This window comes from Pelophylax lessonae, assembly GCF_965119305.1.
Source record: "Pelophylax lessonae genome assembly, chromosome: 9".
Classification (NCBI taxonomy): domain Eukaryota; kingdom Metazoa; phylum Chordata; class Amphibia; order Anura; family Ranidae; genus Pelophylax; species Pelophylax lessonae.
Window position 1 is genome coordinate 85,907,839 of NC_138776.1, and position 19,300 is coordinate 85,927,138.

The window sequence follows — 19,300 nt, forward strand, 5'->3', positions numbered from 1 at the left end:
TAATTCCAAAAATTTTCAAGGATCAAAATTATGGTATAGACCCATATGGCAACTTATTTGTTTCAAATTTTATACTTGAGACCACTTTTACGCGGTCTCTTATTCTATGGAAGAAAGGCCTTTTTGTTTTGCCTATGTAAAACGTACCGCACTCACATTCCATGTAGTAAACGACACCCACCCAGTGGAAACTTGCAAAAAAAGAGGTCTATACATCCTTTGTTAGGCCACATTATCTCCTGTGCTTTCCATATATATTGATAAAAATATTTACCACACGGTGATGTGCCCTTAAGTCTATGGGGTCGTTTCCCCACATGGAACGGATAGCTATGGACCAACTGATTCTTTAAGTTTGTGATCTTCTAAAGGTAATTTCAGGATAATTTTTTATATACTTAGATACGGTATCATCTGCCTCCAGAAGATACCAAACTCTGTTAAAAATTTCACAAACCTGCTTTTGTTGTTCTGCGTGTATCGGGTTGAAAGTCTAACATTTTGGGTTTTGGATCTTTTTTTCTGGTTATGTAGTATGGCATCTCTACATTGATCATTGGCCCTCTGGTAGGCTTTCTTTTAGGGATGATTTATTATAACCCCTATCGGTTAACCATTTTTGTAAGGTCTTTGCCACTACTTCAAAGTCTTCTTGTTTAGTACAGTTTCGTTTAAAACTAAGATAATGGTTATATGGTATGCTTGACAGGAGGGGGGGGGGGGCGGTTGGATGAGAGATTGTGGCATGGAAAATGGTGTTGCCAGAGGAGGGCTTTCTATATAGGGTAAACCCAATCTGCCGCTGTCATTCTCATAAACTTGGATATCTAAGAAATGTATGACCCGTTGATATGTCATTGTGAATTTTCAAGTGGTTTACTCTCAATCCTTTAAAGAAGGTTTCTAGCTCTTTAAAGGAGCCAGTCCAAATCACAAAAATATCATCTAGGACTCTTCTAATAGGAGGAGCTTCTAGCTCTCTGCTGTTGGTCACATGTTCCTTTGGGATGCAGAGTGAAAATAATTTCTATAGTGTTTTAAGATGTCATACAAATATATATTCAAAAACAAATCTTTATTTTGTGGCAATAACCTGGTGTCAGTGAATTCCTAACAGTCAAAGGCTGTCATGCCCCTCCAGCCTGTGTCTTGGAATAACAGGGAGGTAATGTCACCATTAATCTACATGCAACATCCCACCCCCATTGTGTTTAGTTGGTTAGTCGCCACTGAGGAGGGAGGGAGTGGGCTGTCAATTGCCCATACTGTATACACCCATGTGTGATTCTAAAGTCACTTGGGCTGCGATAGGAAGTAAATACTCAGCATAGAAACTCACTGAAAACTAAGTATGTGCAGAGTTGCCTCAACAGCTGCAAAATCTTTTGCTGAATTGGGGACATGAACAGAAGGTGGAGATAGAGAGCAGCAGGAACAACCAGGTTTTTTGCATCAGACAGAAAACAAATTTCATAGTGACTGAGCATGAACAGCATTTAATAAACTGTTTATTGATCGTTTAATGATTTGGGATTCCCACTTAGTGTCATTAAACCCGCAACACACCTCCCGCTTTCCTTTTATCATCCCACTGTGGAACAATCCCACCATTACTCACTTCCACTTGCTTTCCGACCCCCACAGCTGGGCTGAATTGAAGGATATATCACAAGTGATGGGAAATTGATGTCTTTCAAAGCCATCAGATCTAAATTTAACCTACCACTGTAATACCAACTTAGATATATTCCGCTATTGTATGCCTTCTGTAGCCAGTTTCCTCGGTCTGCTCTTCCTTAGAAAATTTGCTACACACTGACTGTCTCTTCAAAACAGCCACCACTTTACCAACTAATCTTTAATATTCTTTCTGATCTTTCTGGGATATTCAGGTCATTAATGACGAGGACTGATCTGACATTTGGAAAATCCTGTTTGAAAAATTAGTCTCTGCAAGAAATAGGCTGGCCCCCACAGGGCATATTAAAACCTTTTCAGGCTTTACAAGTTGAACCCCTCTTCTTGCTGGCGTTGTCCTCAACCTGAGGGAGATGTCTTTCATGATTTGGACAGAGGTGCTGGACATAATTAATACAGTTGATTGTCTCACCTCACTTTGGATCCAAAGCTGTGTCTGCTGTGCCTTTGTGGAGCAATTGGCCCCCGCGGATGTTGAGAGAACACTCCTAGGCCTGCTACTGCATTGAAAAAAAGCAGCCCCTCCCATTATCTTTTAGAAATGCCAACCTCCCACTTCACCAAGATACCTATGGAAAGTGTGGGCTCAGTGGCTGGAAGATCCTTCCACAGCAGTGGATATGGTTTGCCCATAATAGTGCCCCCCCGCCCCCGCCTTTCGACTCTGGAAGTCTGAACCAATGCTCTTGTATCCCTACATACCCAACCATCCTGATGTCTTAAACTGATTGTAAAAAGTCTCTAATGTAAAAAAAAAAAAAAAATGTTATACTTGCCTCCTCTGTGCAGTTGGTTTTGCACAGGGCAGCCCAGATCATCCTCTTCTCGGGTCCCTCGTTGCTGCTTCTGGCCCTCCCTCCTATAGATTGCCCACACAGCAAGCAGCTTTCTATGGGGGCACCCGAGCCAAGCTGCAGCTCCGTGTGTTCATTCAGGCACCTAGCTGTCGTTTGGCCCTGCCCCCTCGCTCTCCTGGTTAACTCACTGACTTTGACGGCCGCGGGAGCCAGTGGCGCTGCGGCTGTATCTCAGCCAATCAGGAGGAAGAACCTTGGATGGCCGAGAGACTTGTGGACATCGCTGAACAGAGAGGGGGCTCGGGTAAGTATTAGGGGGTGCTGGGGTATTGTTACACAGAAGGCTTTTATTAATGCATATCGATGTCAGACTTCGCAACTCATTCGCACTGCTCTGCAAATCACATGCGACGTCTGTGCGATGCAAATTTAGCCATGTAGATTGTATGGCTGCATTCGGACGAAAGTCACGCAGGACCCTGTTATTTTTTGATCCGCACCAGAAATGTATCGCATTGGTGTTCATCTATGCGATCCGATTCCTGTTTAAATGGACAGTTCGCCCTGTGATATGCAAACTAATCTGTGGGTGACATTAGCTTTGTATTGACACTCCCAGCAGTTTGCATATGGCAGTGTGAACTGCCTGTGAGTTGGGTGTGATGCGTGAACCCGCAGTAGACTCGCAGGGTTCCCGCATCACACCAGTTTGAACCGGCACTTGAATATGAGAAGGCAGCTTGTAGCCTGTCCTGGCATGCTGTGGACTGTTACATGAGCCAATTGATTATTTTTGTAATTGTCAACCCTCCCTCTGTTTAAGCGTGTTTCCTTGCATAGGTAGTTCCGGTAGAAGTACAGTAACTCACAAAAGTGAGTACACCCCTTACATTTTTGTAAATATTTTATTATTGTTTCATGTGACAACACTGAAGAAATGACACTTTGCTTCAACATAGTAGTGAGTGTACAGCTTGTATAACAGTGTAAATTTGCTGTCCCCCTCAAAATAACTCAACACAGTCATTAAGGTCTAAACCGTTGGCAACAAAAGGGAGCACATCCCTAAGTGAAAATGTCCAAATTGGGCCAATTAGTAATTTTCCCTCCCCGGTGTAATGTGACTTGTTAGTGTTACAAGGTCTCTCATACTGGTCACTGGAAGTTCAACATGGCACCTCATGGCAAAAAACTGAGGATCTGAAAAAAGAATTGTTACTCTACATAAAGATGGCTTAGGCTATAAGATTACCAAGACCCTGAAACTGAGCTGCAAGACCATACAGTGATTTAACGGGACAGGTTCCACTCAGAACAGGCCTTGCCATGGTTGACCAAAGAATTTGAGTGCACGTGCTCAGCCTCCTATTCAGAGGTTGTCTTTGGAAAATAGATGTATGAGTGCTGTCAGCATTGCTGCATAGGTTGAAGGGGTTGGGGGGTCAGACTGTCAGTGCTCAGACCATACACTGCCCACTGCTTCAAATTTGTCTGTGTGGCTGCCGTCCCAGAAGGAAGCCTCTTCTAAGGATGATGCACAAGAAAGCCTGCAAACAGTTTGCTGAAGACAAGCAGACTAAGAACGTGGATTACTGGAACCATGTCCTGTGGTCTGATGAGACCAAGATAAACATATATGGTTCAGAGGGTGTCAAGCATGTGTGGCGGCAACCAGGTGAGGAGTACAAAGACAAGTGTGTCCTGCCTACAGTCAAGCATAGTGGTGGGAGTGTCATGGTCTGGGGCTGCAGGAGTGCTGCCGGCACTGGGAAGATACAGTTCATTGTAGGGTTAAAGCAGTGCTGGAAAATGGTGGCCACCCAAAATATTGACACCTTAGGCCCAATTTGGACATTTTCACTTAGGGGTGTACTCCCTTTTGTTGCTAATGGTTTAGGCAATAGCTGTGTTCAGTTATTTTGAGGGGACAGAATTTACACCCTTACACAAGCTGTACTACTTTACATAGTAGCAAAGTGTCATTTCTTCAGTGTTGTCACATGAAAATATATAATAAAATATTTACAAAAATTAAAGGGGTGTACTCACTTTTGTGAGAGATTGAATGTTTTAAGCCAATAAGAACAGATTTATAAGGGAAAAGGAAAAAAGATTTAAAAAAGAAATGCAATGAAAATGGGGAAAGCTACAAACGCTCGGTATTGAGGCATCTTACGGATGCAGCGAAATTGTGTGTTCATTAGTCTCTGCTGGAAAAGCGAGTCCCCCCCCCCCCCCCCCCCCTACGATTGCCCTTTGGCTGCAGAAAGTGAAATGGATCAACGACTTGGAGGACCTGGTGCTCACCGCACAGGGTAGAAGAGAACAATACTCTAACACTTGGGCTTGCTGGAATACGTTTATTCTTTCTGACGAAGGACGGGCCTTGAATGGGTCCCTTCCGCGGCCCGGAGCCTGAATGCGGAGGGGGTCACCCGTGTGGGACGCACATGCGTTCATCCCTCCATTGTCAACATCCCACAACCTTCCTCCCTCCCTTCTTTACCTGACACCCTCCTTTCCCTATGCTCCCGAGATGTATCTTCCTTCCTTTCTCTCACTCTTCTTTTACTGTCTGGTACATCTGGTCTAGATTCTAAGTGTATCCGCTTACAAGACACACCGGACCTATGCATCACGCTGATCAAAGTCATCGTTTGTTATGCTTCTTACACTGCGGACTCCAATCTCGGTGACCGGTATTTTTGAATGTTTTATGTATACCTGTGTAAAAATTCCTTCACTACTATGTCATTGAGCCCATGTCTCTTGCACTTTATAGAATTCATGTTTGCTGACTCTTTTGACTCTGTTTTTCGATGCACTTTGTATCTTTTCATTGTTTAAATAAAGAATTTGAAAAAAGAAAATGGGGGGGGGGAAAATTGTCATCTTGAATCTCTTTCCAAGCTTGGAGCCACTGGAAATAATGAATTGGTCCATTTAGAAGTGGCGACAATCATTGTCAAGTTACTCAGAGAACATGGGCAGTCTATAAATCTAAGCACAAAGAAATAGGCTGGAATCATTTGGAGAAATATGTACAGAAACTGCTTGTAGTGGTTTAAAAAGTTGTCAAAACTGTCTGAATCGGGGTCAGAGGTGACTGTCTGCTACTGCAGATGATTTTTATTTCCTTCAGGGTTTTATGAATGCACCAGTCTATAGTAACAGGACCTTGATGACTTAAACTGATGAACAGGTCCATTTGTCAGAAGGGCAACCACTTGTGCTTGTCCAATATATAGCAAACCATAGTAAGTTTAAGGTCTTTATTGTTAGCAGTATGGAGGCGGATTACACAGTGCACATTCTGCTACAAGTGACTGTTCTGGTACATGGCCATGGTGAGGGTTTTATAGTTTGCTCAGGAGAACCGTTCACCAGAAATAATAAAGAAATGTTGGAATGCTTTGTGCATTCCTACTGCATTACTTGACAAATTGTTACGATTTCACTCTTTAGACTTGGAAAAATCAGTTCTAGGGCCAAAACACTGTAGTCTGCTGTAGCTAAGTGTTTTGCCATGTATTCAAAATATCTACTTTTTTTTTTTTTTTTTTTTTTTTTTAGCAGAAGGAATAGTTTCTAGGTTTTGGCAGAATGTAAACTATAATTTTCCAGTAAGGTTGATATGTTGCTCTAAGCTGTGTTACTTAACCAAGAACAAATTCACTAAGTTTATCTAATAGGTTTGTTGAATAGCCTGTCCTGTCCACTGCTGATACCTTCCCCACACATCTTTCTGCTAAATATGCCCACCAGAGCCAAACTTTTGAGTATTGGGGTGGTTTGGGGGGACACATGACTCTACACAGCTTTTACACTGGGTACCTGAGAGACCAGCAGCAAGCTGGAGCTTATGGAGCTTTTCCACTGCATGGAACCGAACAGTTTGGGTCGCTTTTGTGCTTTTCCACTGCTGGTACCGCATGGTACGGTTTAGGAACAGTTCGGTACGGTACGGCGGCGCTTTTCCACTGCATGGAACCGAACGGTACGGCTCTCTAAAACAGTACCACCTTGATTGTGGTTCCAAGAGGTACCATACCGGTACCATATCCCACAATCCTTTGCATGCAGTCACTACTAGCCACTGATTGGTCAGAGAATCGTTATCCCACCCACTTAACTTTAGTACTACTTTAGTGGAAAAGCAAACCATACCAAACCCTACCGAACCGTTCCAACACCGTACCATGTGGTACCAGCAGTGGAAAAGCAAACCGGGCCAAGCAGGGCCGAGTAGAGCCGAGCCGGTACTTGCAGTGGAAAAGTGCCATTAGTAACTCCTTTGTATGCTCTGCCTTGGAGCTGACCAAAGACCTGCATAGGAATTTTGAAAGGGGCTCTGAAATCTAAATAGGTCAGTATCCACAGCAAAGTGAATAGACTGTCCAATGAACATGTTACTTTGCCCTGAATGGGTGAATTGAGTTTGCTGTAAGGTTAGTTCTACTTAAAGCACAGTAGATCTCCTTTTTTTTTTATATATATATAAATCTATAGAAATCCAACTGTGTAAACATTACCACTAATTGTCCATTGTACTTAGATAGTTGTCATGACAGTCCTAGATAAGTGTAAACATTGCTCTGTGTATGTTCAGCCTGTCTTCCAGCTGCACTGTAGCTGCAGACCAGGAGTGAGAAGAAGGGGAGGCTTCTGCCCCACATAACCTAAACTTTCCACATGCTGCTCCTTGTGAGAATGCACTCCACACACCATGTTTGATTCGGTTTCTTCACCAACAGGAGTCGTACATGATTTGCGGTCATTGGAGATGACAAATTCCTTAAAGCAGGGAAGCTCCCCTGGCTTCTGGCAGTGAAGGTATTAAAGGGTATCAGAAGCAGATTCATATGAATTACATTTTAAGCTATTCTCTGAATCAGCTATGCTTTTAATGTGGTTATAAAATGTTCATCCTTGAATTTGAACAAATGCCTGCACAAAAGACCCATTTCCCCAATGTGTTTTTTTTTTTTGACAAGGCACAATAGCATGCTTGAAGTTTGTGGGAGATGTAGCCTTAATTCATTATTTAGGGGGGGAAAAAATGAAAATTAAGTGCTGACACAAATATGTAGTATTTTTTTTTTTTTTTTTCAGAAAAGATTTTTAGAAAATAAAAACCGAAAATACAACAGTAGTGCAAGTACAAAATTTTCCAAGAGCATCATCAAATGACATCATACAGGTTATGCACATAAAACAGTATTGCAGGTAAATGGAACAAAAGAGGAACAGTACCTCTGCTGCCACCCTAAATAATCTTAAACAGTTTGGCGTAAGCAGTCAGTTTTTAAATCTAGAACCACTAGATAGGTGAATCATACTTACCTTTTTATTAATCTATTTAGCATGAACTCCAATGGGCTCAAACCTGGTGTGTCCAGCCACGGGCCCCACAGGGTATCAAATTTGTGTGGCCTGCCCCTATGCTGATATACTTCTCCAATCTGAGAATTTCTCCCATACATTGTAAATATGTAGTTTTTTAAAAACATGATATAGTTAAAAGCGAGCTCTACTCAAACTTTTGGATTGATTGGGAAGGGCCATTTGGAGGTCTACAGTACTTCTGGGTAAAGGACGCTGCTCCAGGTTGGTCTACTATTGCTGAATCTCATACACTCTGAACAAGTGCCAGCCCAGCTGGCAGAGCTACTTACTCTGCCTGCTGGGCTATGATTAAGCGATGAGACAAGTGAAACACATCAACCTATTCTCCCACTGTGGTATTATTGCTTGTGTATGCTGAATTACATGGGTTTGTTACTGTAAAGGGCTGGTGCACACCAGATGCAGTCCAGTGCATTTTTAATCTGCATCAAAAACTCATGAACAGTGGTTTCTGTGTATTCCAGTGGCTCTAGTTCACACTAGTGCAGTGCGTTCCAGTGTAGTCAACAAAAGTAAAACATGCTGCATCGGAAACGCGGCAAAACGCATACAAAAATGCTCCGGAACACATTTAAAAATGTCTGTGACTGTGCATGCAGAAATGATTCTGGAACACCTTGTCTGCAATATTTCTGAGGAAAGTTTTGAAAGGTGCGTTTGCTTATAAAGTTATGTTAAGGTGTGTGTAGTTCCCCAGTCTCCTAGAAACATTAATGACCCTTTCTAACTGATGAGCTTTTGGTGCAATCCTATTAATTTACAATGGAAGGTGCCTTTTTGGTGCGCCTTGAGCCCCCCTGGCATGTGGCAGTGAAGGCAATTTGGATGTTAGTGGGGTCCAAAGGCTCAATTATTTTTTAAACCTATGTTGGCCTTGCACAAAATAATTTTACTCTTTCGTTTGACGGACACAGCGCTCCATCTTTGCTGGTTTCCGGCCTCATGAACTTCCTTCATGAGCATCAAGGGCATCCAAAAAATGTTACTTTAGTGGGGGTACCCAGAAAGAGGAACAAAGCTTGTCCTTTTCAGGTTTTTTAGGTCCTGAGTCTTTGTGCAGATTTAATTTCTGCTGAAGGTTCAGGTGATGTCTGAACTACCTAAGGTCCCCCCTGTCCAGGGAATTGATTTACCTAGCTCTGATTCTTATTCTGACCAGGGTGAACCTTCCTCTGGACAAACTTCAGGAACCACAGGCCGTGATTCACCAGCTGCTGTCACACAGTTACCTCTCCCATTTTGCATATAGGTTAGGAGTCTGGATGTATCCACCTTCAAGTCAATTCTGTTTGCAAAGTCCTACATGCAGCTTGTTTTGCAGGTTCGGCTCCACAGGAGGATACCGAGGGTTCTTGGCGAGATCACAGGTACCTCTTTCAGTTGCCGCAGGCATCTTAGGGCCACTGTAAGGCCAGTATCATCCTCGGCTAAGGCTTCTTCCACAGTTCCTGAGAGTAATCAAGGGCGAGGATCTTCCAATCAGTCTGGTGGCCATAAATGTCCCTTGTGGGCTTTCTCTCTGTGAAGACTAGTTGTCCCAAGGGCTGACCTACCATCCCGCTTTACAGTCGCTGGTTTTAATGGCTTAGCTATTTAAAGCCAGGTACTGAGGGATAGAGGTCTGTCTGGATCAGTGATCCCTACTAAGGTAAAGGTGAGGAAGTAGTCTTCCATTAAGATATACCATTGTACGTGGAAAGCGTACATTTCTTGCTGCGAGTCGATTTGTCGCTCATCCTCAATCCTTTTCTGTAGCTCAGATCTTAACCTTTCTTTAACAGGGCATTGATCAGATGTTGAGTACCATCAAGGGCCAGGTATCTGCCCTGGAAATCTACTTTCAGCGACCCCTAGCCACACACGCTTTAGTTCGTACCTTAATTTAGGTGGTTCGACAAGTGGCTCCACCTGTACGGTCTCTTTTCCCGCCATGGGTTTTAAATTTCATACTTTTGGTTCTCCAGAAACCTCCATTTGAAACTATTCAGGAGATTTTCTTGCCTACGTTATCCCAGAAGGTGACATTCTTGGTGGCTATTACCTCGGCATGCAGGGTATCGGAATTGGTGGCATTATCCTGTCTCAGTCCCTATTTAGTTGTCCATAGGGATAAAGTGGTTCTTCGTCCCTGTCCAAAGTTGTCTCTGACTTACATTGGAATGAGGACAATGTGTTGCCTTCCTTGTCTCCCAGGCTGGCTCATCCCAAAGAATTTTCGTTGCATAACTTGTATGTGGTTCGTGCGTTTCGGATGTATCTGGCATTTCCTTTCAGGGGTAAGACTCACTTTTTTGTAGTCACGGACAGACTAAGAAATGGGCTGGCCGCTTCTTTGGCTACCATCTCCAGATGGATTAGACAGACGGTGACTCAGGCCTGTTCCATTAAAGGTCAGGTTCCAACGTTCCCTGTCACATCGATTTCTACTCGCTTCTTGGGCCTCCCGTCATCAGGCATCGATATCGCAAGTTTGCAAGGCGGCCACTTGGTCGTCGGTGCATACCTTCACAAAAATATAGATACTTTGGCATCTGCGGAAGCTTCTTTTGGCCTCAAAGTTTTGCAGGCTACCGTTTTAAGAGGGGCTGTTCCTCTTGAGGGGTGTTTTTTCTTTAAACTTTTTTATTTTTCAGTCGGGGCTCCTGTGTCCTGGTTAACCACTTTACCACCGGAGGATTTTGCTGTCTTCCGTCCAGACCACTTTTTGTGCTTCGGCACTGTGCGACTTTAACTGACAATTGTGCGGTCATGCAATGTGGTACCCAAACGAAATTTACGTCCTTTTTTTCCCACAAACAGAGCTTTCTTTTGGTGGTATTTGATCACCTCTGCGCTTTTTATTTTTTGCGATATTAATAAAAAAAAGAGTGAAAATTTTGCAAAAAAATGACATTTTCAACTTTGTCTTTTAAAAAATATCCAATATACTCAATTTATGTCATTTTTTTTGGCCAATATATATTTAGCTACATGTCTTTGACAAAAAAAAATTCAATGAGCGTATTTTTATTGGTTTGCGCAAAAGTTATAGCGTCTACAAACTATGGTGTAAATACTGAAATTTTACGCAGCTTTAATTTCTGACTGCCTATCTCAATTCATGAAGTGCTAAAATGGCAGGGCAGTACAAGACCCCCCCCAAATTACCACTTTTTGGAAAGTAGACATCCTAAGGAATGTTCTGAGAGGCATGTTGAGCTCATTGAATATTTAATTTTTTTGTCACAGGTGTTTGAAAAATGAATAAAAAAAAAATTTTTTTTTTTTTTAACACAAAGTTGTCACTAAAAGATAAATTTCTCACACATGCCATGGGTATATGTGTAATTACACCCCAAAGTATATTCTGCTGCTTCTCCTGAGTACAGGGATACCACATATGTGAGACTTTTTGGGAGCCTAGCTGTGTACGGGACCCCGAAATTCAATCTCCATCTTTAGGTTTTCTAATGGCGTAAATTTTTGATTTTACTCCTCACTACCCAACACTGTGACAGGGAAGTGAAGGGGTTAAACTGGGGGAGATCAAGGGGTTAAACCTTTATAGAGGATAGATGGCGGGTGGCCTAAACCTATTCGGGCCTAGCGCAAGCGCAAATTAGGGTCACCAGTGACACTAAATACAGTGATCAGTAGTTATCTGATATACTGTATATATTAGTGCACTGTTTTATATGGAGTGAAGGGGTTAACTGGGGAAGATCAAGCGGTTAAAAGTTTATTAGGGAATAGGTGGCGGGTGCCCTAACCCTATATGGGCTTAGCGCAAGCGCAAATTAGGGTCACTAGTGACACTAAATACAGTAATCAGTATTTACCTATATACTGTATTTAGTGCACAGAGTAATAGGTAGTGAAGGGGTTAACTGGGGCTGATCAAGGGGTAAAAACTTTATTAGGGGATAGGTTGCGGGTACCCTATCCCTATTTGGGCCTAACGCAGGCGCAAACTACGCTCACAAGTGACACTTATACAGTGATCAGTAAAATATCTGTATACCACTGTATATAGTGTTCACTGTGAGGGGTTTGGGGGTGATCAGAGGTGATGAAGGGGTTAAATGTGCCTATGTGAGGTGTGTCAGTGTAGTGTTGGTGGAAACTCACGTTTTTGGTGTGTCTGTCTCTCTCCTGGAACCGAAAGGACTTCAGGAGGGACAGTGACATCACTTCCCCTGTCTGTGTTTACATTACACAGACAGGGGACAGATTGCCATTGGTGGGGACCGATCTACAGACACTGACCAAAAATCATTGGTCAGTATCTGGTGATTGATCGGTTCCCTACCGAATGCCATCGGTATCGGGACCCGCGGCGCGCGGGAGCGCGCTCTGGAGCCGCGATCGCGCATGACGTTAATACTACGTGGCTGAGCGGCATCGTGCCGCACTGCCGCAGTAGTATTACCGTGCGCAGTCCTAAAGTGGTTAAGGGCTCTTATGTTTAGCCCTGGGTTATTTTCCCCACTCCTCATTTTCCTTTTGGCACTGCTATTAGACGTCCCAGTAGTTATGATTTATGGAGCGATGTGTCCGTCGATAAGAAAAAATCTGATTTTTGTACTTACCGTAAAATACATTTCTGAGTTCGACGGACACAGGACCCACCCCTCCTATGGAGTTCTGATGCTTCTAATACTGCTTGCTAGCAAACTGATTACCTAGAGCAGAGAGAGGGGGGTTATATATGAAGCTGAAAATGGTCCATGGGCGTAGGCAGGTGTTTTTTGCTCTGCCTAGTCATTATCCTGGAGGAGGCAATATAACCCGCTAGCTATGATTTATGGAGCGCTGTGTCCATCGAACAAAAGAGAAATGTACTTTACATTAAGTACAAAAATCTAATTTTTGGATTGGTACTCTGCCCTAAATCGATTTTCAGGACACACCCTGCTTTCATCTAGTGGCAGATTTAAGTAAGTGTATTTTTATATGGGGAAAGTTGTGGGCAAAAATTCTGTAATCGTAGCACAATTTTTCTGTAAGGCCATCACCACATAAATTTAAAAAAAGCGAGTTTAATTTTAGTATGAATACCTAAATGTAGCACAGCTTATTATAGTGCCCCTATTTATTTCTGATTTTTTATTTTTTTTAATGCTGCAAAGTGAGTGCAAAGAATCTGATGATCTGAATCATTGCAGCAGCATTATGACTGGAGTGAGTGTTTCCAGTAGAAGTTGGGGCTAGGACTACATTTTGGGGGAATTTTGTGCCAGGAGAGACATGAAGACTGCTGTTCCTAACTGTTAATGTTAAAATGCTAGTTGGCTGATTGGAAAACTTGCCCCATCCTCTGACTTGCGTCTCGCTAATCTGGAAAACACTTGCAGATGACAGAGATCATTAATTGCATGTTTCTTGTTTGGCCAATGACTCGGGAGGTATTAAAGCCACTAGATCAGCATGACAGCCAAGTAACATATTCCATAAGAAATCTATAGGGCTATCTTTATAAGCTCTGCACCTGAAATAAGTAGTTGCCGGACTGTGATACAGATCAAATACCTATCATTACTTGGATTTACTGACCTTGCATATTTTCCCCCAACTCAGTCGGGCATTTATTACTTTCTGAAGGAGCTGAATTGGGGAGTAGTAGCCACTTTTCTTTTAGTTTGGCTTTGGCAGATGAACAGTTGGGGGTTAAAATGCTAGTCCTTGATTGTGTTTGGGAGCTAGGGCTCTGAAAAATGTCCACATTAAATTTGGGCATTGAATTCACACCCCAGGGATGAATAGCAGTGGGTGACCATAAAAAACTTTGTTTCCTGAGCTAATTAAATTTTGCATAAAAAATATACCGGTATTTCATGGTGGTCTCCCGTACTGAAATCTTTCTTGTTCTTGGGATTCCTGAGGTCCTGGTCTGGCTTTGTGTTCTAATTTAAACTTTAATACATTGTAAATTAAGTTTTTATTGTTTGGAAAAAAATAGAGGTTTAAAAAAAAAAAAAAAAAGATGCCATTACACATAGTACATTATCTAATTTGGGAGGCAATACTTATTGCGGACTTGCATGCCTGAAGTTGTGGCTTCCGGGACACAGAGATCCATAGTCATACATTCTCTGTTACAGCTTATGGCTGCAGTTCTAACACAAGCAATTATCTCTACATAAACCTTTTTATGTTCTTTAAAATGAAGGGGAACTTGGAGCGTGACTCCACACGCTGAAGCAGATCAATTAAGATCTCTGGTAGGAGATCCATTTGTGTTGTTTACTGTGGAAAAGCAAGCATACAATCCGAGCACGCCATAGATTGTTCCCAGCGTGTGCCTTTTTTTCCAATTTCACTAACTTGTTGTTGGTTAAACAATGATGAGAGAGTCAGCAGGCAGCAGCGGCTGTTAGCAAGAATTGTGTGTACTGTAACTACAGTGTAGCATAATAAAGATGGTGAGAGGGGGGTAAACTAATTTTATATACAAACTAAAGAAAACCAGATCAATAGGGGGGACATGTTGATATTAGTGGTATTTCTTTTTAGTTCGCAATGCCATAAAGCTACCTAAGCTTTTTCCACTTGTATAAACCTAAACCCAGTAGTTATGATAAAAACTATCACAGTGGATTTACATTTTTAAAGTTTGCTATTTTTTTTTTCTTTTTTAACACAATAAAATAAAGGTTTACTTTTCTTGATCAAACTTAAAGTAAAGTGATTTTAAATTGCAATGTGCAAAGAAAAAGAAACTGCATAACTATACACCCCCTTCAAATCAGTATAAGTATATTAATCTTCGTATAGTATCATGCATAAAGTCCAATTGTGTTAGCTTTTTACATTGGGACTCTGAACACTGTCATTTCTTTCATTTATCTCTACAAAATTGCTGCAGCTATGTCGGGTTATATGGGTATAGTGTATGAACCGCCACAGATCTCCAGATTCCTCTGAATATACTCACTGGTCTGATGAAGTCACAGGAGTTTTCAAGTAAAATTTCTTAGTTGAGAGATGTGGGAAATACTTTTAGAGCACAATTTGTAATTTCTTCAAACATTTTTATACTTCTATGCCAATGAAATTTTGGAGTGGCCAAGAACAGATTTTTTTTTTTAGCAGAGATGCTTTTAATTTTTCCGGAACTTTATCTTTCTGTTTTCACCAGTTTTGGTGAATTTACTCATTGTGCATTATTTTCTATACCTCTGCAGAATTTTGTGTTAACATCTTAATGTAATGTTTTACAGATAACAGTAAACCTGGCTATAGATGGATTGAAATTCAGACTGTTCAGCAGGGACCCATAAATTCGATCCATTTATGGGCATTCCTGTTAAAGAGCAGTTGAACTACTGCTCATGCATGAGCTTGCTGGGGAAAAAAAGGCTGCAAGTGTATAGCCCAGTGCTCCTAGTGTTCTCATACCTAATAAATATTGTGTGTGTATGTGTGTGTGTATGTGTATATATATATATATATATATATATATATATATATATATATATATATATATATATATATATATATATATATATATAACCAAATATAAGTGCAAAAAAATTGTGTCCACTCTAAAACAATTCCTATTCTTCCAAGACCATATTCTTGGTGGTTGGGACAAACGTGTTTAAACAGTTTATTACTCCTCTGTCTTTCGCCAATTTTGTGAATTACTCACCACAGTGCACACCCTAATGGATAAGCATTCACTATTTGGTATTGAACACTTTTATTTTGAAGTTGGTCAAAATTAGCATTTCAGCTTTTGGACTTCTTTTGGACTTCTTTGGACTCCTAAAATGTGTGTTATGGCGCAATCCATTGCATTAGGGTGTGCACCCCAAATGTATTAAAATGGTGTTAGGACAGTGGATGGTGTCAGTGGAGCAGTGGACTTGTCAGTAGGGCAGAGGCTGATTTCAGTAGGTCAGTGGACAGTATCAGTAATTTTTTTTAATTTTGTATTTTTTTTTTTGCTTTTTTTTTTTTTTTTTTTTTTTTTTTAGGAGCTCCGTTGGGGCGGGGGGGGGGGGGGGCGGCTTTAGTGAAATAGCAGGGAGAATCTGCATCTCATGGGGTGATTAGGGTGTGCCCAAGCACATTTGGCACCCCTATGGCGGTATCAATACATTCCTTGATAGAACGTCTCCTTTGGTATGTCTGCAGTCTGGGTCATTTATAGCATTATGTACAATGAATATTCTGTGAAACCCTTTGATGCTGTCAGGGGTAGCAGTTGACTAGCTACCCTCTTGTGGGGTAGCCCTGTCTTGATTGCTCATGCAGACACTGCTGGCTAGTAACCCTCCCAGTCCAGCAATTAGCTTCCCTACATAGATTCGCACAGAAAATACCTTTTTTGATTCCATTCAAGGTTCTTCTGTTAAATGAAGCCCTATGGAAGAGTATTGGTGCTTTTTTTTTTTTTTTCCTTCTGGCCCCTGAAACACGGCTGGTTTTTAAAGTAAACCAATAAATTAATTTGGCTTTTTAATTTGGTCTGCTGTTCCTTCGGTTGCATTTTTTTTTCTTTTTTTTTTTTCCTAGCAATCATTTGGTAAATTCCTGGAACATTCATATACAAATAGAGAAAGGTTACTTGCTGCCAAAATGAGCTATCCTTTTAAAAAGCATATATAGTGTTGTCAGTGCTTTGATGCCTTAACTGTACTTCATGGACCAGCTATAAAGTGAAATTGCATGAACATTTGCATCTACTTGCTTAGATTACCTGAAGCTATATCAGAGGAAAATGCTACTACTTCCAGCTCGTAAATCTAAATATATATAATTGTAGTTTGGATTTGTTTTTGTTTTGAATTTTGCTTTTGTTTTATTTTTTCCTGGTCTTGTGTATCCTGCACTAATGTGCCTTGCTCTCTCCAAGTCTTTAATTTGGGAGCAATGAATGCCATTTTAATGTGGTACTTTTGACTCAATAGGCATGTAGAGCTATCTCATGAGATGTCAGCCTTGGCACATCTTGGTTACTGCGTTTTTTAAAAATATGTGCAGTACCAACTGTACACCCTTTTCAAAGTTTATTCGTTTCTTTAACCAAAACAATAGTTCAGTTTCTGAGTCTGCAAGCTGAGTCACCCACTGACAGTGTATATGATTTATGGTTTCACTCTGGTTAAAAAGTTTTTCATTTGCAGCTCCCACCTCTGCAGTAAATGACAATTAACTTGTTTTATTTTGCATAGCAATGCACCTCTGTGTGGGTGCTTATGGGTGACGACAGTACATTGAATTTACTGAAGGCTAAGCAGTGCTTTAACCCTCCTAGAGGAACACCTGTCGACTGTTAGGGTCACCAGGCATATATGTTCCTTTGTGGCCACGTTCCTTCCGACAGTTCACAGAAGGATTGGGAAACATCTTTCGGAGTTTCTCTGGAATTTCCCTCCCTGCCCCTCCTCCTAGCACAAATTCCCCCCATGCCCCTCCTCCTAGCACAAATTCCCCCTATGCCGCTTTTTCCTAGCACAAATTTCCCCCTATGCCCCTCTTCCTAGCACAAATCCCCCCCCCATACCCCTCTTCCTAGCACAAATGTACCCCTCTTCCTAGCACAAATCCCCCCCCCTACCCCTCTTCCTAGCACAAATGTACCCCTCTTCCTAGCACAAATCCCCCCCCTACCCCTCTTCCTAGCACAAATGTACCCCTCTTCCTAGCACAAATCCCCCCCCCCATACCCCTCTTCCTAGCAAAAATTCCCCCCCCCCCCCCATACCCCTCTTCTAGCAAAAATTCCCCCCATGCCCCTCTGCCTAACACAAATTCCCCCCCCCCATGCCCCTCTTCCTAGCACAAATACCCTCCCCCCACCCTCCTCTTCCTAGCACCAATCCCTTCTTTTAGCACAACATTGCCTCCCCTGAATCCCTTTTTCTAGCACAAGTCCCCCCCTCCATCTCTTCTCCTTACACAAATATCCCACCTCATAGCAAAAAATCCCTTCTGCTAGCACAAGTCCCATCCCCCCAATCCCTTCTGCTAGCACAAGTCCCGTCCCCCCAATCCCTTCTGCTAGCACAAGTCCTGCCCTCCCAATCCCTACAACATTCCCCCCCCCCCCCCGAAACCCTTTTATCTAGCACCACAACATTACCCCCCAATCCTTTTTTCTAGCACAACATTACCACCCCCCCTCCCACCTCTTGAATACCTTCTTCTAGCACAAAATCTCCTCCCTCTGAATCCCTTCTAGAACAACGTCCCCCCCCCCAATCCCCAGCTCCCCCCTAGATACATGTGTGTCGCTTCCTCCCAACAGCTGAAAGTCAGCAGGAGGTGAGAGGGGGAGAAACCAGCTTTCTGCTGCTGCAGAGAGCAGCACAAGTGCATGGTTCTGCAATTGCTCTTCCTTACCCCACCAATCCCCCTGCTGTCAGGGGGACCCCCCTGTGTGTCCGGGCCCCCTACAGAAGTACCGGTGTTAGCCCCCCGATTGGCAGGCCTATGCGCCAGTTTGGCAGGGTGGCTGTTTTTGATTAAATTGCATTACTTTTGAATCACTGACCGGGAAAAACAGTATGTAAAGCTAGACGAACGTCAAAACTCCTGATCTGCACACTTATTCTTGGTTAGTAACTTCTAATATTGAACAAAGACGGTTATCCTGACATCCAGGCAGATAGCACTTGTAGAGTGCAAAGTTGCCAGTGGGGACATTTTCTAAGAACTAGTTGGGATGCTTAAACAGTGAATATGTTTCAGGCTCCTGCGTGGTGTTGCATGTTTCACCCATGGTCAGTCCATTGTTTTGTTTTTGGCAAATGAAGCTCAATCATTCCCTACAAAAGTGCTCATAGAAGTCCATTTTCATGTGAGTGAATGGACCGAAATACATTTTTTCTGCTGTAGCAGGTAGTTTTTTTTTGTTTTCCTGGAATTGGGAGCTCCAGTCTACAGTTTAAAATAGGGCTATGGAAGAGGGTATCCCACTGAGTTGCACTATAGTCCCTGGAGTGCGGGATTAAGGTTGCAATATCCCATCATCATTTCTTTTGCACCTGACTGTCACAGGGTAGAACATTCATTTTTTTTTTTTTCTCGGTCTTAAACCATGAGAAGCTCAGAAATAATTGAATAGCATATCTGCTATTTAAAATAGCGATTTATGAATCAAAGCAATTGTTCCTGTGTCGATATCAGTGGTAAAGCGTCTGTGCTGGAAAATTGGATTGATCTATTAATAGTGCAGTGTGGTTTTGACATGCCTGACGTGGTTTTCTCCATTTTCTGTAAAGGTTATGCGTTCCTGCTCTTTCAAGAGGAAACATCCGTACAAGCTCTGATTGATGCCTGCTTAGAGGAGGATGGCAAGCTATACCTGTGTGTATCCAGCCCCACCATCAAAGACAAACCTGTAAGAATCATTTGATCTAACATGTAACGAAGAAAAAAAAATGATAAATTATATCCAGGGCCTATTTGCC

At 42.2% G+C, this 19,300-nt stretch overlaps 1 protein-coding gene across 4 annotated transcripts in view; it reads left to right on the forward strand.

Annotated features, from left to right (window-relative positions):
* CPEB3 (cytoplasmic polyadenylation element binding protein 3) overlaps positions 1-19,300 on the forward strand; it is a 269,676-nt gene that overhangs the window by 223,754 nt on the left and 26,622 nt on the right. For all 4 annotated transcript variants that reach the window (XM_082267592.1, XM_082267595.1, XM_082267594.1 and 1 more), the window contains one exon: positions 19,112-19,230. In XM_082267592.1, coding sequence (XP_082123718.1) covers positions 19,112-19,230 — 119 coding nt within the window. The remainder of the gene's footprint in view (positions 1-19,111; positions 19,231-19,300) is intronic.